Here is a 20,769-nt window from a genome sequence, read left to right as displayed (position 1 = left end):
GGCGCCTGTGAAGTCTGTAAAGCCCTTCTTTGTGTTGCTTTACAAAATATATGGCCCCCTGTTACAAAGCAGGTCTCAGTGATCAAGAGGGCCATTTGGTAATAGTTTCCAGCAATGGTCATGGAGTCTTGGAAGGAGGTTTTATAAATGCCAGACTTTTGCTGGCTTCTACTGCTGTTGCACAGAAAGGAGGTGCCTAGGACCCTGAGAGACTTAAAGCAAGGAAGTTCTGGCATGCCACTTTCACAGGGCTACGGCAGGAGTTACAGGGCAGCAGAAGAGAGGCTGTATGGAGGGTGCGAAAGTCAGGTATTGCAGTCAGTTCCGTAACCACAGTGGCTGAATACACTATACCTTTGTTAAGGAGAGGATTCATAGCAGCCAAAACTCAGACCTGATTACAACGTTGGGTGGGTGGGTACCTAACTGGGTATCACACTTGTCACTTTAATCTGCCTGGATATCCCTTCAAGACTGCTTCTTCCTGACAAATTAATTCACAAAGAAAAGGAAAACAAAAAGAGCCAAGCAACCAACCAAACAAAAAAAGAGAAAAAGCCGGAAGTCCAGAGACATAACTGAACTTTTCAGAGAAAAAAACCCCAACATTCAAAGGCATCTGAAATTTAACTTTGTCCTATTTTTGGAGAACAGTTCCTACCTTTAACCATCATGTTAGTGACTTTTTACACAAGCATATAGAGATAACAAAAGAGGGAGTGTTTTTAAACTAAAAAAAGGAGAGATTGAGATAAGATGCTAGGAAGAAATTGTTTAGTCAGAGGTGGTGAAGCACTGGAACATGTTGCTCTGTGTGACATTGTGGATGGCCCATCCCTGGAACTGTTCAAGGCCAGGTTGGATGGGGTTCTGAACAATGTGGTCTAGCGGATGAAATCACTGCCTATTGTGGCATCTCCCTGCCATTAGGGGGTTGCAACTAGATAATCATTAATGTTGCTTCCAACCCAAGCCATTCTATGATTCTGAGTTGTAAAGATAGCTGGTAACAGTCAGAACTGAGTTTGTTTTGTGAACTGAATTTTTTGGTGTCTAACAGATGTTCCTTGTTCAGAAGGTGACATTAAACTCACTGGTTTTCAGAGAGTCCCCAAGTTAAAATAACAATACTGCTCATATATGTCATGGGCAAGTATACACATGCAATGTTTCTCCTTGTTATACTAATCAGCTCTCATTATCCAGTAATGAGGTTAAATCTGAGTTTATATTAAGAAAAAAATCAGCATATTTCTGCCATGCATACTTAGGAACGTGATTGAATGCATTTGCCCAAATTTTGCAATAAAATTTATTTTGCAATAAAAAAAAAAAAAATTTAAGCAGCTCCAGAACATTTTCCTCATCCAGCATATCTCTGTGTATTATCTTTTTGAACTTTTCGAACATTGCAGCTGTCTGCTTTAAAAGAGTGCTTCAAAACAGTAAATACTACCACCTATATACCTAATTGGTTGTGTGTTATAGTAAGTGTACTTCTAAATGCATGTAAGGCCTGTAAGTTTTGGAGGGAGTCCCTTCAGTTTTTCTTGTAACATTTTTTCCCCCGCTATTGCTGTTGAAACTGTCTCGGTTTTGGAGACAAAACTTCAGGAGGAAACACTCCGGAGTGAGTGTCTCCTTGGAAGGGAAAAGGGCCTCCCCTTTTCCTCCGTCAATGAGACAAATGGGTCACAAGGAGTGAAAGTGGGAAAAAGAAACCAAACTGTTTATTAACACATGAGCAAAACAGGGCAGAACGGGATAAAAAAACCCCTCAATGTACAACAAATTCCCGGAGAGGGAACAAACACCCGGCCTCGGACCAGCCGGGGCCACCCCCGCAGGCTCCCCGGACTGGCAAGGAGGGAAGGGAGGCAGTGAGGCAAGGGGAAGGAAAGGGAAAAAAGAACAAGAAAAAAACCCAACCAGACCAGTTCCCAGCTAGCTGGAACACAAAGGAAACCCAGAAAAACAGCACAGCGCACCCGGCACACTCCCTCCAGAGCCCCCAAGCCGCTGGGCCCGGCCGTTCATTGGCCCCGCGCTCGGTCCTGTGGCCCCGGCCCCGGGTCCAGCTTAAAACAGCAGCATCCTTGCGCATTGAGCGGATGGGTAAGGAATAAAGTGGCTTCGTAGCATCACCCCAGGACAGGAGCTCACATAGGGGGGCTGACTGAGCTGTTTGTGCTTGTGGCCACTTATTTTTACCTCCTGACACAGTGAAGGTTCTCTGCCTGGTCCTCACTAGATGACCTTAATATAAAATCTGCAGCTGGGAGTGTTAGTTTTTGATGAAGCAGCAAACCATAAGAGGCAATGAGAGTCAGGAGTAGGGTGTGGGTAGAATCTTTCACTGTTCCTGTCAACATTCTGTCCTTTGATTTTTTTTTTTTTTTTTTTAAATTGTAAATATATGGAATCTGTAAGTGTAGAATGGGGATGCTGACATCATTAGCATGTGCTTGGCTACAGGTGTTGCAGTGCTCTAATAAGTTGCAGCTTTGCAAAATAAGTTGAATTGCTTTTCTTGGAATAGTACAGTTAGCGAGAGAAATGATGGAAGGCTATTTTTCTTTTTTCCTCACTTTCCTAGACTTTGAAGGCAAAAGCTTTGTGCCAGCAGTGTCTAAGTGAATGCACTGTCAATTCTTTCCTACTTGACAGTATTTCTGATATGGATAGATGGGTGTTATCTGCCTGATTTGCACCCGGATCACTGTTACAATGATACCACATAAACTGGGGCAAATTGATGTTCTCACATACTTGCTTTTGGAATTATGGCAGGTGACTGAAGGCTTGTTACTCTTACTTAACAGCATCATCTCTGGAGGATCAAAGTATCAAGTGTTAAGATAAGCACTAGTTATTGTAACAAGGTTTAGAAGAGTGTGAATTTTGTTAGTGGAAAAGCAAGAGAGTTTTAGGACTGTACTTTGCATAGTAAGAAACACTTTACATGATACATATAACTTTGTAGATAAAGCATCTTAAAGCTAGTGGGTATATGTTTATTCTCTGTAGGGTGTGAAAACCTCTCTAAGTGCTGCAACTCTTTTGGTCTTTGCTAACCTTGCCTGGAGAGGTAATTATTGTGTATCTTGCAGCCCAGTTTAATGGAAGTGGGAAACGGCAAGCATCTCCTTCTCCCTCAAATGACCAGCACAGGCAATTAAGAGCACCTGGAGGAGGCTTTAAACCCATCAAACATGGCAGTCCAGAATTTTGTGGGATCCTGGGAGAGAGAATAGATCCAACTATTCAACTGGAAAAGCAGATGTAAGTAAGCACAGTAATTGCTCTCTAGCTCTTTGCCTCCCCACTTACAGGAGCACCAAGTGCCCAGATCCTAGCGTTGAGCTTCCCTCCTCAGTGTCCCCAAAGCCCCAAAGACCTACTCTTATTAGTCCTGCAAAGTGTAAGTAATTTTTGTAGGGGAACAAAATAGTGTTAAACAGGAAACTCGTCTCAGGATCAGTGAATTTTATCTGTCAAGTATGTGCAGTTATTCCATTTTCAACCTTGTTGTTTATACTGCATTAGGGAAAAAAAGCTGTATATCACATATAACCAAATTCTGCTTAAAAGCTGCATGAATTCCATATATTTGTGTCTGCATGTTTCTAACACATCAGATGTGCCCTGCATCTCTCCTTCAGGAAGAGAATGATAAGACCACTTAAAGAGCTTTCAGAAAAGAGAGTGTTATTTCTACTCTTCTGGTATCAGACTTGAGAGTGGTATTTAGATGCACTTCTATCAGCTCCAAATTCAGGTTCTGGGTGAATTCCTTGTAGTAAAAGTCTGGTATCCACAAGAGTGGCCCCTGTCCTGCCTCACTGTTGCCCTTCCTTGAACAATTTGGCCAGACTGGATTGTGTGATGGAACAACCCACTGTCCTGTATCATACCAAAGGTGCAGCCTCAGAGAAGGGGCCAGAATTCCTGCTACACAGAGAAAAATCTCCATGTGGAGCAATTTAAAAAGGTTAGACTGATAATTCTGGGCACTGAGAAGCCAGTGGATTCATGCAGTAAAGTGAAGATGATGTGTCTTGAATCCCTGAAGGCAGTCCACGCCAGAAACTGTCATTCTGAGTTAGAGGCAGAATTTCTTTGCACTGGAGAAGGGAGGGCATAATTTAGCATGGATGTGAGTGTGCCCTTTTTGAGAATACTTTGTTTCTTAATGCTAGTGGTATTAAGAGAATTAACAATCCTTTTGCACTTTGAATCCTCAGTAGGAGGGAATCCTCTCCTAATGTTTGAGAGGAGGTAGTTCCAGAAATTGCTTTTCCTTGACAGTCTATTTTTCTAGGCAGTATTTGGAAGCTTAAGTTTGAAACAGATAATAATACCATCTGCATGTTGTCATGTTCCATCTAATCAACCTCAGCCTTTGAACCATCTGCCCATTGACAGATTGCTTATCTTCAGTAGAGGAAGTAGCAACCATTATTGTGAAATCAGTCACTGATATTGTTAGGTAAATGACTAAAAGGCTATAAATTTAACTGTAAATTTGGTCCTCCAATTTGGGCAGTTTCAGCTCGCCAAAGTCACTCCCACCTCCAAATACATTTAAAATAACTGCAGGAAGGTAAGTTTCTGTTACCTAATTTTTGACTCATAAATATGTTGTTGTGTTCATCTGTCTTTTAGTGTAACTACAGTTACATGTAACAACTGAAAAGTGCAGGTCTAGTTTTTCCTTCTTTAACTATTCAAATGCCAGTGACATTAGGTATTTTTGATTCTTATGATGGATCAAACCTAAAATGAATGCACGGTTAACAATAATGTGTCAGAAAGTGGAAGAGTTTACATTTATTGTACCATAGATTATTCATAATAATTCAAATTCCTCAAGCTTTAGTAGTGTGAGACATCTCCACAGGACATGCCAAACCCTTCCTTCTTTTTCTGCAGAAGTGGACTCTGTTTTTGCAGAAAGGAGTACAAGATCTAAAGGAAAGGCAGCACACAAATTGGCAAGTGGATAGGTAGGTTAGGATATTCCCCACACAGGCAGAAATACCAAGGTGTGTTAGTATATCAAGAAAATATTTTTAGTTACTTGTGACTGAGGAATCTGTGACTATGAACTTAGTAACTCATGGACCCAAGGGAATCAAAGTAATTTGTTCTATTTCCTCAATAACAGTGTAAAGAAAAAGTGTGTTCTGCTGTTTCCATTGTCTTACTGAAAGTGAATCCCTCCCAGCCTTATAATCAAGATCTGGTAGTTTCCTGTTTTGCTCTAACTCAGAAACAGAGTAGTGCTGTGCATTATGTAAGCTGTAATAACTTACTTTATTTACTGTATAACTGATGCTGCTCTCCTGTCTTCAGTGGAGCTGTGGCCCCTTAGTGGCTGACACCTGACCATTGACAAAGTAAGGGACATCAGGAAGAGCATTCTGTAAACCGCAATCAGGGTACTTAAAACTTGGGAGATCCTGATAAGGGTCAAACTGCGATTATGTTGGGATTTTGCTTTCAGGTTTGCATTGTGTGCTTGTGTTTTCCAGGATACTTAGAAGACATTCAGGTTGTTCCATGCTTTTGCACTGGTGTCTTTCACAAGCTGTCATTGCACTTTTTAAAGACCACACAACTGATGTTTGAATCTTTGACCTTTCTTCACAAATGCCTATATGCTGACATTTAAAAAAATAAGCACACCCAGGACAAACAGACCCAATGCAGTTGAACAGCAAATCACTCAGGAACGTAAAGTTAATTATCAACACTATGATTGCCACTCTAGGTAGCTGGAACAGGAGCAATCTGAGTGTCCCATTTACATGGGCGTATGACTCACAAGCAATTACACTTCTGGATACTGCTGTTCACTCTCAGCTGTAGCCAAAACAGCTTCCAGACGTCACATCTGAATCAGATGTTCTCTTATCAACTGTTTTACTTTCAACTCTTAAAAGCAGGTGTTTCTTCCTCAAACCAGCCCTGTGTTCTTTTTCCATTTCTCTCTGAATATCAAAGTCCAGGATATCTCCCCGATTTTGGTAACATAGTACTTCACTTTTGTTTAATTTGGCCCTTTGGGGAGAAAAGAAAATAAAGATAATTTTAGCTTAATAGGAATAGTTTTTAAACTCTCCCAAATCCATTTTCTGATTCACACTTCTGTTAGTATTATTCCCTCACACTCAGAAGGCAGTCTAGTTTTTAAATTGCTTATTGAGAAATATCCTTCACCAGTAAATATCTAATGGGACATGAAGAGGAAGACACTGCCTGAAATCATTTGCATCTGTGTCTCCATCTTATTTGTGAAGTGATGAAGCCATCAGGACCTCTCTTTCTAGTCTGTCTTGACTATACAAAGTATAACCTCTTTTTAGTTCCCTCTAATAAAGAGTTTTGTTCTAATTGAGCACACAATGAATTTTTAATTTGAATACCAACTTGTTTTTTTAACACACTCATCAGATTTGACAATGGAGACACCAGCACAAAGTAGTTAAGAGCATGATTTCTGTCAAAGAGATTTATCTGGTCTTTATTCATTTCTCTTTTAGTTGGAGCATCTTTTTTAGAGTAAGAACAAATGGAATAAAACTCTTTTACACAAAGCAAACAACAGTTCCTGGCAAGAACAGACAGAGAGCACTTCTGATGTGTGCATTGGCTTGCTTAGGCAGATGTGGTAGTGTCACACAGCATTTCAAAGGGCACCTGGCAATTGCAGGGAGGGAGAGATCTTCCTCAGGGATGTGTTTGACCCAGTACAGGGCAAGACACACTATGTTGCTCTGGAAACTTAGGGGAAGGGTCAAAGTGCTTACTTGTGGAGTCTTGAGATTTTGAAAGCTGATACAGAGCAGCATGTGCTGAGAAGCTTCCTTGTTTGCAGGGGCTAGTTTAATGAAGGACCCACCTCTCCTCTCCCAGTTTCCTTTTTTCCCTGAATTGTTCACACCCACTCCACAGATCCATCAGAGATTTATATAACACTCTCAGAGTTGCCACAGCTTTGTTTAGGATGTGTCTTTTTGATAGATCTCCACACTTTATCACTCTTCTCCTTTTTCAAAAATTTATTTTAGCAAATCTCTTCCACTGTTAACTGTTCATATTCTCCACATGTGATTTCCTATTTCTTTGCTTTTGTTGTCTTTTTATCTCGTATATTAGTTTAAAAACTGATGTATCCCAGGGATGAAATAGAGCAGATGGATCTACTGTTTGCAAGACAGATTATAATGTGTTGCTCTAAATGGGAATTTCTTACGTAAATGTACACCAGTCTTATTGCGTGGTCTCCTGATCCAAGTTTTTCCCCTCGGCTGACAGGAAATACAAGCCTCCACAATTTATAATAACTTCATCTAGTGCTTTTTATCTGTAACATATTAGAATTTAAAGGTATCCATATGCTATTGATAACAATTCATACCTTAAAAAATTAAGTAGTGAAAGCAGTATGAGTGGGAATATTTGTGTGTGTATTAACCTCTTTGCTTTTTTTCTAGATGGTATCATGGAGCAATCAGTCGGACAGATGCAGAAAACCTGTTACGTTTATGTAAGGAATGTAGTTACCTTGTAAGAAATAGTCAAACAAGCAAGCATGACTATTCCCTTTCACTGAAGTAAGTACTTGTCGGTAAAACATGGTGAATGTATTTTTAAGCCCTAACTTCTCTGGGGCAAGATGAGAAAATTATCCAGTTTATTGCTGCACTGGTTTAGCTCTGAAGGGGTCCCAGAGAGTTTGGGATTGTCAGCCTGCATGATGTACAGTTACAGTCACTGAATTAGTACCTTCCTGCCTGGGGATGTTAAGAGATTTTTAGTTTTCATTTGGTGTCCACTTAACTAAATAAACTTGGATTAATTTTTTTTCTGGTTCTAATTTGAAATGCTCCTGCTGCTTCTGCTTTAGGCTAAATAAGGAACTGTATTGTTTGGGGATTTTATTCCTTTTGTTTTGTGTGCTTTACTGGAGCAAAGCCGTACAAAGTAAAGTTCTTTAAACTAAAAAGCCCCGGATTGAGGATGAAAGATCTACAGAATTAGGAAATGAGCAGTGTTCCAGTCTTACTGCTGCTCTGAATTTGCTTTATCTAGCTTAGGCTGAGCTGGATGTTGTCTTCAAAATATCATAAAATAGAGTCGTAGAACATTTGGGGATGGAAGGGATAATCAAAGACCATCTAACCCAGCTCTCCTGCCCATGACAGGACCATGAGTGCACTTCATTTTCTAGCTGAGGAAGATTGTCAGGATTTTCTGTGCAGGAGAAAAAGAAGCCCCTTGAGCTTGGTATAGGCTGTACAGGTGCAAAGAAAAATGTTTCCTTTCTTTCCTTCTTGCAGGATAGGGTCTGATGTGGAACCTAACCTTCCAAGTAGGTCTGGGACACAGGCCAACTTGCCCTTTTCACTAGCATTGCTCCTGCCAGTTTGGCTTTTATGCCGTTTTTTCACAAGTCTGTTCTGGAGATACATTTTGCTGCTGGGAATGATGGTGATACCTGGTGGTAACAAGCAGTTTTATAAACAGCACCAAAGCTGATCCTTCTTTTCACATTCATAGGTTCATTAGAAACATAGGCCCACATCTACTCTACCTTGGTTGGTCTTATAGTCTAAACAGTACATTTCAGACTGGTATTATATCCCCACTTTGGGTTGAGAGAAAGTGCATCTGTTAAACTAGTTTAAGATTCCATTCTAGGACTTGAGAAGAAAAATATTTTGTAGGATATTTTAAGTCATTATTCCTTTGCTATTATTTTGGGGATCTCTCTGTAATACAGAGGTTTGCCTTGAGCTGGAACACGTCTGCTTTAGAATTGTGGTCCAGTTCCTGTTGTCTCTTGTCATTTGATTTGTGTATTTGCCAATATAGATATCCTCTAGATATTTTCAAACATTGAAGCATTAATGGCACAGTCTTTGCAATAAATTTTCCCTCAGGTTTAAATTTTCCCTTAAATTTAGAGTCTTGGACTATGACCTTGTTTTTAAAGTATTTAACTTAATTCTTGCATCAGCCCAGTGAGTTTTGTTACTCAACCAGAGCACAACTTCCAGAGGAAAAGGTGACAGTTAAATTTATATTTTGCTATTTTGGACCGCTGAGTTCACACCTTTTGTATCCTTTTGTAGTCTCTTTGCATGGAACTACAAGGTTCGCTGTTGTCTGTTAGGTGTGTTTATGCTCCTCAGGGACCTTTACTACCATGTGTGAGTCAGCATTTTTTTTTCAGGTAAATGTTTCACTTCTGCTGCAGGGAAAAAGAACCACACCCTGATTTTGTACTGAGATTAAGTAACAGTGATTTAAAATCTATTCTTCAGTTTCATGTGACAAGCTTTTTCTAAAAACAAAATGGAAAGCAAAAACAAAACCAAACCACTTCACTCTGGTTTTTGAGTTTTCTTTTCTCTAGTAACAAAATATTGTTTCCCAAAGCACATCAATGAGAATCTACCCAAATATTACCTGTATTTAAAAAGCGAAAAGATGGTAGAACTTGCTTATTTTCATTTAAAATAACTGAATATTGCACTATGGAGACATCTCTGAGGACCATATTTTTCCAATAGCAGGAAACCTTTTTGTGTTCTGTGGATATGAGAGGGCCAGACAGGCTTAACTTGCATGCGGAATTTGTGTGAGATATTTGTCTGATTTAAATTCCAAAAATTTTCATTCCAAATATAATGAAATGAGCTTGAAAATAGCTTCATTGCTAAATTAAAGTGCATGTGTGTATAGAACAGTCATTGAGGTAGTTTAAGTTGCTCATATCAATGCCTGTCACTTTGAGATGGTGTAGTTTACCCAGTGAAATTTAATTGCATGTGGATTAGCTATCTCTGGGGGCATCAAAGAAGGTCTTACTGAAGTACACATTTATGTTGCTTATCTCAGTTAGAAACAAGGAATTGTTATTGTTGGTGACAAGTGTTTGAAGCTAAAAGCATCTTTCTATGGATTGTGATCTAAAGAGCTAAGCCTCCTCGTCAGCACTGTTTAAATTCTCCACAGCAGGAGAGGGAAGGAGTATGATCTACCTTCCCAGAACAAAATGATCCCAAAGGCATGAGGGGCAGCTGTACATTCTCTTGAATCTCCTCTCAGCCCTGGATTGTTCCCTGTGTTTCCTCTTCTCTGTATTCCTTCAGGATTGTAGATATTTGGCTCACTCATACCCACCCACTCTTTCCTTAAACCCAGTTATAATTGCACAAGGCTGGGTAAAAATTGGAGATCCATACTCCTGGTAACTGTGCTGTGACCAGGAATTCCTGGCTGCTATTGAAATGCCTAGTTTCAAAATCATTGTCTGAGACCTGTTCTTTACTAACAAGCAGACTGGTGAAAAAGGTAGAAGTAGATGTGCAAATTAAAGAGGGAGAGCCATTTCTTACTTGTAAATGTTTTAGGTGTTCAGCAATTACTTCAGTGCACATCAGGCTCACCAGAGATGCCTTCCTGATGTAACCAAGGAACAGGATCTCAGGATAGGGTTGTCATCTTTCAGTCTTGCTCAGTGAAGACCAGGCATCAACTGAGCTCTACTAGCTAAACCTTTCAGTTGGGATTTCCCCTTCCCAAGGCTCTTGCAGCAGTGTGCACCCTGCCCACACCACTTCATCTCCTGATTCGCATTTCAGTTTCGGGAAGTGACTGTTCTTATTTTTAGATTAGGATTATCTCACAAGTTAACTAAATGTGCGGTCTGTGAGTAAAAACAGTAACAGGCATTACTTTCTGTTCTGTCAGATAGTTCCTGCACAATCATAGCCACTGGAAGTACAGAGCTGAGTTCAGAGAGGGTGGTGCCTATTGACATCCTGATCCTGTGGACTAATAAACAGGCATGTGGTTTCCCTGAATAGCAAAGGAAACTGCAAGCTATGTTTTTTTTGTCATCACAGTCTGTAGAAGTGGTCCTGATTTCCAAAGCTGAGTACATAAACTTTGGGTAGTTCTGGGGTTTGGATGAATGCTGGACTTGCACCTTTCTGCTGATTTTTGTTCTTGGAAGTAGCCCTTGTCATATTGTAAAGATTACAAGTTTCTTCCTGTCAGTATAATTTACAAAGAAGTAGTGGGATTTTTGATGTCTCTAAATTAGCAATTGAATAAAAATATGTAAAAGTGTATTACTAGTTTGCTGCTAGCCTAAACCATAATGGGTCCCGGCTGTTAGCAGAAAGCACGGATTCTGTCACTTCTACAGAAAATCCAGCAAGCTAAACATTCTCACTACCTTCAAAGCAGTAGATGGGAACTGGTTGTAGAGAATGGAGCCTGGACTCAGTAGTGATCTTCACACATTGGGTGCGAATGAACACTTCTAGACCTTGTTTGTAGGAGAAGAAACATTGTTTATTTTATCGTGGAGACAGTGTCTGTCAGGTGTAGAATGACAGTGTTGTGTATAATGTGCTTGAAAAAGAAAAACTGAAACAGGAAAACCAGTTCATAGGCCAGCCTCTGAATGTCTCCAGTAAATGATTTTTTCAATTTTTTACTTTTTTGTCTGAGGTTAAGTAGTGGTTTTTATTTTTCAGAAGAGGTTTTATTTTCTTTTCTTGTTGTTATACATTGACACGAAACATTATAGGTTTTGTTCAAAGTAACAGCATGTAATATAAGTTAAAATTATGGAATGTAGATCAACCCAATTGGAAAAGCATTTCTGGATGGAAAAAGAGCACAACATGTATTTCCTACATTGCTAGATTTTTTTTTCTGATGTTACTAAAAAGCTGTTACTTTTTTCCTTGTGCAAGTGACATTTCATCAAAATGAATGCAGAAAGTCTGTTGTGACAAAACAGTGCTTTCTTCTGCAAAAATAGTATTCAGAAGACTTGGCCAAACTTTGATTGTGAACACTGAATGAGGTTTCAAAGCCATTAATATTCCCTGGAAAAAAAAATACTAGGTTTAATATCTAATTAATATTTATTAAACCTTCTTTTATCACACTTCATGTGTAAGATCAAAAAAACACATTCCGATCAACTGTCTGCCCAATTCCTTTCCCATCCTCACTGGGTTTTGAAGACTGAAAGAAAATATGAGGGGAAACTGTAATTCAAAGTGTCTTGGTGTTGTGGTTGTGTTGCCAAACATTTTAATCAAGGTGTGACTGACTATTAGTCATGTATCAAGAATTGTGTCTGTGTAAACATCTGTGCTTAGGAGTTCCAAAGAACTTTGATGAAAGGATTAGCAATTAGCAATTTTCTTCTGTATTTGAAACTCATGGGAATGGTTCCAAAAAGGAAAGAAAGGATGGAATATTGTCTCTAGTAGCACTGTTTTCCCTCAATTGAATGAAGATGTGGGGAAGAGTTATTTCAACTCTTGAAAAACCACCATGACATGCAGAATTCACATTGTAACAGTATCACATGCCTTAGTTCCGGTCCCAACACCTTCTCTTGCAAAATGTGTATGTCTTACCTCTTCAAGGCACTGGCTTTCATCAGTGCTCACATATGTGAATTTGGGATCACTGTTTTGGTTCTTTCCTTTGAAACCCTTGCGCCTGGCAGGTTCCAATAGTTATTGCTGTTGAAAGAGCTGAAAAACAGGCATTCCAAAACCAGGACTGCTCAGTCAGGCACTTGTTCAGGTAGACTCCAAAAGTGCTTCAAAAACTAAGCAGAAACTTATTTACAACCACTTCAACCATTAAGCTTTTTTCCCCATCATTATTACCATGAAATTTCAGTCATTTCTTTTCATACTAAATTCAGAGCTTAGATTGAAAGAGTTTGGAGGAGAGGAAGAGCGAGTATGACTTCCAGGTTCCTTTTTGACATGGTCTCTGTAATTCTAGTCACTGGGCTAGCAGCAATAATGCTGTTAATCAAGTGCAGATGCATTCTGCCCTTACCTGTTTCTAAAGGCACTGATTCTCTGAGTCCAGGCATACCAGAAGAGGGGAGACTGTGAGACAGATTTCAAGGACAAATAGAGAAGATGAGACCAGCACAGAAGGATCCTTGGAATAGATGTGAATAGTTTCACAGAATAGTTTACAGTTGAAAGTGTTTAATTCAAGGGCATGATTTCAAGGTGCTAAGTTGACTCTCTTCCTACTTAATTTGTTCTACATTATAGAAGATGAGAATTGTCTGGTTTGTTATGTTTACTTGCTACCAGTGGCAGTTCATTTGAAACGTAAAGACGGCAGAAAGGGAGTGAAGGAGAAAAATATTTGAAAACATAATCTTTGCTTTCATCTACCAGTAAGCCTGAAATAGGGCTCAGTTTAAAGAGTTCTGGACACCCAGAAAAGTAGCCAGGATAGAAATCAGGTCTATCCAATGTGATATTGGCTGCAAACACTAGCAGTAAGTAAAACCAGTTCATTAACTTAAGGTTTTTGCCTCTCTGTTCTACTCCTTTATGAACAGAAAATTTGTGTGTGAGACACTGCAAAGCTTTGAAGACAGTTTCACACACCTTCCAGTTACCTAGAGAGATCTAATCTTGAATGGACCTCTGGAGGAGTCTAGTCCAATCCCCTGCTCCAAGCAGTACATACTTACCAGGTTGCTGAATGCTTTGGAAACTTGTGCGGATGAAACCCTCCTGACCTGCCTGATCCTGGTCCCTGGGCTCTAGCACTCTTGTGAGGAAGAAGCCCCTATGTCCAGTGGGAACTCCCTTGCAGCCTGTGCTTGTTGACTGAGAAACTTCTGTTTTCTCTCTAACTCTCCCTTTTAAGCAGTTGGGTGATTGCAACCTGACACCCTCCATTTCACCTTTTCTCCTCCTGGAGACTAAACAGACACAATTCCCTCAAGTCCATCCTCGTACATCGTGTACTCCCGCTCCCAGACCACATTTAGTGGTCCTGCTCTGGATATGCTCCAGTATTGACATCTCTTATTACAGGACACCCCTCTCACCAGTTACAGATGCAGCCTCCCAAGTGCTCTGTAGAAGTAGTAGTCACTCTCTTCCAGCAGCTGGCTGCACTTTGCTATGCAGCCCGGGCTGCAGTAGGCCTTCATGGGCAGTCCTTTGAATCATTCTCCTTCCCACCATGTGTCCTCCCTACCATAGTTCCTTTTCTGGCCCATTGTGCCCCAGCTTGCACTGCTGCTTAGGTTTGTTCCATCCCAAGGGCAGAAGCTGTAGATTTGCTTGGGCTACATTCCATTAGCCTGCTATTCATGACTTCTAGCTCACATTCTTTTCCCTCACCTTCAGTGTGACCTTCCAGAAGGCTCAGCTGTCATGATATAGTAGAGATTCTTTTTGTGTAAGCTCAATGACTATGTGCTACTGAAACCTGAGTACATACATAGGGCCTTTTTGGGGAAGCAGCAGCTGTCTATCATGAATACGTGGCTTGTAGCAGTTAGTTCCTACTGTGTGTGTTGTCTTTCTGTTCTAAAAAGGGCTCGTGTCTTTTCCTTTTCTTCACTAAAGTGCACTTAACAGATTGTTCTCCAAACCTTGCTGTACTTCTGAAATTAGCATGCACCTTAATTTATCTGCACACTTTCAAGTCATGTTGTGGCAAAGTAGATTCATAATGAACTGAAGAAAGAGAGCAATACATCTGTCCTCGTAAGTATTTAAAGATGTCGCTCTTATTTAAGGTAAATAATTTAGAGATTAATTATGACTTGAAAGATATATTTTCCCACTAAGAAATTGATCTTTAAAGCAAGATTTTAAGCACGTAGAGCCATAATTACAGTGCCTGCAGTGGTTTCTGCCCACCAGAAAGGTTCTCTTCATCAGAGAATTGTTGAATACATCTGAAAGACATGAGCTTGATTATGATACAGACACTTACAAAGGGAATGCTGCACCTGCCAGCTAGAATATGGCAGATTTTAGAGAAGCTGGTTTTAACATAATTTGTTTTCCTGCTGCAGCTTTCTGTGTCATCTTGAATTGGGTTTCTTTGCTGACACAGACCAGTGCTTTAACGCTATTGTCTCTGCCCCTGGACACACCTAGAAGATGCAATGGCTTGGAGCCAGAAGGTTAGGGATTGGGACATCAAACAAGCTGTAAAAACCTTCTAAGCCTCATTTAACATCTTCACATGTAGGAGCTATTCTTTGCGCTTGCGTTGTCCTAGCTGAACTCTACACTTTTTAAGTAGCCTATAATGTTATGTTAAGACAGCAGACACTGAAGGGTCACTTTTGGGAAGAGCTGAGGCCAGCTTTACCTCTGGTGCTGTATGGCAGTGTGGGTGCTACCCATGAGAATGGCATGATGTTGGACAGGCTGCTTTGCCAAGAGCAGGCAGGTCAGTTCCATGACACTCTTCTCCTGCCTGTGTAATCACGAGCCTTCTCTCAAAGAGGCAGTGTATTGTGCAGACCGGTCAGAATGCTTCTGCTGTGGAAGTCACACTGTGGATTCTGCCTGCAAAAAGACCACAGGATAGCAGCCCTTGCTCATTATAGTGCTCAGTATAGTGCAGTATTATACCATGAACCTTCGGAACATGCTCATCTGGAGAAGTTTTCCCACCTGAAGCCACCAGATTACACAGAAATATGTTCTGGACGTTTACTGCCAGGGTGGCATGGGTAGGGTCTGTTCTGAGGCATCCACAGGGTAGAACAGGACATCTTGCCTAGCTGAGCAAGGTTTATGGCCCACTCATGCCTGTGAAGGGACCCTAAGGCCTCTGACAGGCCAGCACCACAAATATTTTTGGGTCCAGAAGTAATGACTTGCTATAATGAAAACTAAGTGTTCATAGGAAAATATTGAAGGGGCTGGAGGGAGGGGCCATGGGAAGGAAATGGATTGTCCTCTGGCACACCTCGGGATTACCTTCTGAGTGAGACAGCCTTACACGTGGATCCAGGCAGCACAGGTGCTGAAAACAAAATACTACCTTAGGCTGCCTTTGTGGTGGACTGTCCATGGGTTTGCAACTAGCAGTCACTCTGTCAAGTCTGGCCACTGTCTCAGGCTGTCACCCAGCAACTACTGGCATTTTGTTCTGCATTCCCCTCCATGAGGAGAGCCTGTTACGGTGCTGCACCCCTCCTCTCTATGCACAAGCATGAACTTACACTTTGCTTTCCTTGCAGGAGCAGTCAAGGTTTTATGCATATGAAGCTGATGAAAACCAAAGAGAAATACATCCTGGGTCAGAACAGCCCTCCCTTCGACAGTGTTCCTGAAGTCATCCACTACTACACCACAAAAAAGTTGCCTATCAAAGGAGCAGAACACTTGTCCTTGCTCTACCCCGTGGCTGTACGGACTCTCTAACAACCTGGTCTCACCCCTTCCTGTGGATGGGAGGTGAGAGATAAGCTGGGTTGCACAAAATTTGTTGCCAGGATTCAGAGCTTGAGTCTATGATGGGGAGAGGCAGTCTTTAGTCTTGTGAATGTGGGCTCTCTGCAGAGTTGTCTGTGGGACTGTGTGTGTGATAGACTTGTGCTGCAGCATGCCTCTAGAACTGTATTGCTGCGTAAGAGAAAGAACACTTATTTTAGTGCAAGGAGAGCAGATAACCTTCCCAGACCTTCTATGTGAATGAAAGTGCTTCCCAACAAAAGTTCTTCCTTCATGTTTTGAGAAGAACCAACAAGTTCTTCTCAGCAGTAAAAAACCAACAACTTTTATTCTCTTGCTACCCTGAGAAACTTCTCCAGGAGAAAGAGTAACCTTACTCTGAGGGACCCTAGGGTGTTCTTGATAGACCTGAGAAGGAGCTGCTTAACAGGCAAGTCTCTAGCTCTGGTCACAGCTTGATGGGTTTGGGATTTTTTAATGCAGTTTCTCAGGGTAGTCAAATATTGAACTTCTGTTAGACACACAAACTTAAAATAATTTTGTGAGAGTGAATCACGGTCAATTACTTACAAATAGGGGATGTAATTAAACAGTAGTTTGTTATATATTTTTATCCTTTTTTGGTACAATAATCTCTTAATGTTTACTGTCTTCATTTGCAAGTTTCATTTGTAGGTACAGGCAGCTAATTCTGTTTGGGGCACTTACACCATGATGTTTTAAGTAGTTAGGATAAGTAATTTTGATATGTGGGTTAGTATTTATGCATGAGGGTGTTCAAAGGCTTTTATAAAGCTTTAATAGGCAAAATCTTCACTTGCTCATTCATCTGGATCAAACAGCTGTCCTACTGATGTAGCAGGCTAGCATGTGTGTCACACTGCCTTTCCACAAGATGGCTTTTGCAGCTGTGAGAACTGTGGTATATAGCAGAGCAGAATTTGTTTTTCATGTCTGCCAAGGCATTCTTAAAGCACAGCCCTGTTGGCACATACCTTCTGGCCAGTGTTCTTTTTCACCATGAGCAGAAGCCTGCCTCCTGCTGTGTATTTCAGTCACTGACAGCCAGAAGCACTGTAGAAGCCGTTCTGTATCTTAGTCCTGCCAACTCAGTGCCCATCCATTTGGGACATATTTTCTAAATGCTCTGTGTGCTCATTCAGTGAGGTAAGTGAAAAGTTATAATTGTACACAGGCTGGAACTGGGGAATCTATAGCCTTATAGTCCTCGTGTTGTGCCATCTCCCACATACGTCTAGAATGTTGTGCATTAACCCATCAGCTGGTATAGTAGCAAACTGGTTTTATGCAGGTTATGTATTTTACAGACAGCAATAGGACTGTGAAATTGTGTGCTATTTAATTCAGCTTTCTTAGCTACTACTATTTTTTTATGTATGCTTAGAAAGAAGTGCAGATCTGAAAATTGTAATGGAATAACCACTTACTGCCTGTAAAAGTAGTGCTTCATTGTATTGTCTACTCTGATAAGAACCTCAAGGATGACCCATATACTGTCACTGGTGCTAAATATTCTGTTTCTTTTTAAGCCTGCCTTATCCTTTATATGACATCCAATGCAGATTGAACAGAAGTGGATCATATGTATGTGAAGAGCCCAGTGTCATTCTGTGCAGCAACGGTAGCGGGTCAAACTGTCTCTGTCTCACCCAGAATCAGAAGCTGTGTTGCAATAGGTTTTCCAGTTTTCCGAGAAGGGTGGCACAGTGAGGACAAAGAGACAACATTCCTCTCCAAGTGAAAACAACCATCCCCTTTTTCATGTACTCACCTACCTGTTTTTTTATTTCCCTAAAGTCTTTGCATAACTCTTTACTCTCTTAACATCACCCAACTGACAAGAGCATACAGGCACTTTTAAATTAGTATATTCTCTCACCAGAGTAGGAGTTTATGAAGGTGGCAGAGCTCACACAGATTAGGAATCAGGTGATATCTGCTCTGTCTGAATCTTGGCCTTTGCGGGTTCAAGCGACACTATCATGCTCTTTGGGACAGAAATATGTGATGTTTCTTCTTTTGCATGTTGAATCTGGCATGGTTGCTGTTCCATGGCCTGTTTTTCTTCTTTAAAGGAAAAAAAATGTATGCCTCTACTCTGTCTAACAGCAATTACCAGTAGAAACTAACAGCAGCATCATTAACCAAGGCCTTGTCTGGCTTCCTTAAGCACTTTGTCTTTAATTCATGGGGATAACTATTGTACCAGACCTTTCTTGTCATGGGTCTGATCAAAAGTCAGATGAAGCCAGCAAGTGCCATTTTATTGCTGTCTGCAGATTTTGGGTTGGGATTCATTGCTTCATACAAATCATGGGAATATGCATCATACAAATGTGTATACAGCTTATTACAGCTTCAAGGATCAGATCAAGGTTCTTGGTTCAGCAAGAGGAAATCATCTCAGAAAGTATTGGTTGTCCATGGGAAGGTTTTTTTATTATTTTTCTAAAAGACTTTTAGAAAGTATTCAGTAATTGCAGAATAAATAAAACCAGGATTTTGTTTGCACTGTAATGTTGTCTTTGTTTATTTAAGTGATTGTATGATATTTTTCCAGTGAAGGAATATTCTTCCCAGATTTTTTAATGTACAGTGAAAATGCAGTGTGTTAACAGTGTGTAGTATTGCGTATAGGTGGAAGATCTTGTAGTGATCATGCCTATATAGCACATTAAAAGTTTATTTTAAAAAAGAAATATAAACCTCTCCCTTTTCTTCCTCTGATTGTCCTTGTGTACTCAGATTGTCATAAACAGCTAATAATTGAAGCAGCCTTTTAGAACAACTTGTGTTTCTTTGTCTTAACTGTGTTGTGAAAGTAATCATTTGGTTATAATTTGGAGTCTGGAAAATCATATGTCTCAGTTCTACCCTGACTAATTCTCTTGATCATGTGCGCCTTTACAAGGGCTGACATGGGTACATGTGTGAATGATATTGCTGGTGATGTCCAAGGAATCCAGTTTTTGCTGCTCACAGCATAACTCTGGTGAGTAACTTTTTGCAGACTTTATAAGAGGTGTTAATTAGGCTTCTATTTTGATGAGTATTTCACAGCATGAGGAAAGCTGTGAACATCTGTATGATGTGTAGGAGAGCTTTAGTGGCCGAGATTGCATTTCACAGCTCCTTCCATAATTGGAAAAATAATTTAGGTTTGTGGAAGTACAGTCATCACCATGGTTTCTGTACTTGTTAACAGATTATTCTCTTACTTTGAAATTAAGTCTTCAGAGGCAGGATGCAAATTGCAGGGCTGTCTTGAGTGCCAAGGTACAAAACAGTCATGTTCAGCTTCTCAAAGAACATGGCCTGGATCTGTACTCTGAAGAAAACTGGTTACTGCTTGGAGGATGACACATTTGTGTGCTTCTCCTCACCGTCCCAAAGGGTTTTGCATTTTATCTTGATGTCATGGCTCAAGCTGGCCACAAACACCCTGTGGCAATGTTGGTGGAGTCTACAAATGACATCTTTTAACCAGGCTCTGATTCCATTTTGACACTGCTACACTGCTAAGCTATACCCTGGTGGACTCGGTCCTCTGCTGCTGTAAGTTACTCATACTCTCCTCAGGTCGTACCTCAAGTGGTGCCTGAGCAGAACAAGCAAAATCTTAACAGAAGTTCAAATAAACAAAGACATCACCCCACACACTACTCTACTATCTCCCTGTAGAGGGGGTAAAACAAAACAAAGATGAAACAGAACTGTCTGTACTCCTGGTCTCAGCAAGGGGTGAAGGAAATAAGGGGATTCAACTGGTTATCGTACATTTTTTTTAATGACCTGCAATGAGCCCACATAAAATACTGCATATTGCTTTCTTTTATTACATATTTCTGGAGTCCCCAGTAAGAAGGTAATCACAGAAAAGTAAGTAAGGAAATAACAGCAGCCGAACAAAGCTGTTGATCTGAAATGAAGCCAGTAGAAGCCCTACTGAAAAAAAAATGTTCATATGTTGCAAGGGATGAACAATCCAATTTTCTGCAGCTTGTGATTACCTGTCTTGAGCCTTGAGCTTTCTCTGAGAACCAGGTATGCACAGTCTAGAGATGCTGTGGCGACTTCAGTGCTCTGCACCTTGTATTTAGTTCAGTGATAAGATTAGACCAAACCTTGCCTTTGCTTTCAGGGTCCCTGAATTGCATTTATTGCTGATGACAATTCCAAGACAAAAGCTTGGTGAAGGTTGTTGGCAAGTTGATTATATTAACCCATTCCCCAAGTCTGCCTCCAAGAAACAATGGTTCTAACTACAGTAGAAATATCAACAGCATGGTTGGAAATCTACTGAGTTTCATAAGCCATGGGGATGACTGAAACATGATGATTATATGAAATTAATATATAGAAAGAGTTACAGGACTGTTTATAGAATAAGGGCTAGATTGTGTCAGGTGGTATGGGCTGGGCCTGGCTGAAATTTAGTATGAAAGAATAGAGAAGA

General features: G+C 40.5%; 1 protein-coding gene across 2 annotated transcripts in view; it reads left to right on the top strand.

The window, feature by feature from the left end:
* The window catches only part of SHB (SH2 domain containing adaptor protein B), a 79,952-nt gene that overhangs the window by 41,886 nt on the left and 17,297 nt on the right, over window positions 1-20,769 (top strand). The window contains exons 4-6 of one of the 2 annotated variants that reach the window (XM_042023530.1): window positions 3,111-3,282; window positions 7,500-7,619; window positions 16,079-16,295. In XM_042023530.1, the coding sequence (XP_041879464.1) occupies window positions 3,111-3,282; window positions 7,500-7,619; window positions 16,079-16,262 (476 nt within the window). In that variant the 3' untranslated portion in view covers window positions 16,263-16,295. Of the gene's footprint in view, window positions 1-3,110; window positions 3,283-7,499; window positions 7,620-16,078; window positions 18,831-20,769 lie in introns of those variants that run through there. The other variant, XM_042023529.1, reaches the window with a different exon arrangement.

This window comes from Corvus kubaryi, unplaced genomic scaffold (genome assembly GCF_017639235.1).
Source record: "Corvus kubaryi isolate FWS band 111438036 unplaced genomic scaffold, C.kubaryi_AGA036_p1.0 37249, whole genome shotgun sequence".
NCBI lineage: Eukaryota > Metazoa > Chordata > Aves > Passeriformes > Corvidae > Corvus > Corvus kubaryi.
Note: the sequence above shows the minus strand (reverse complement) of the source record. Positions and strands in the feature narration are given on the sequence as shown.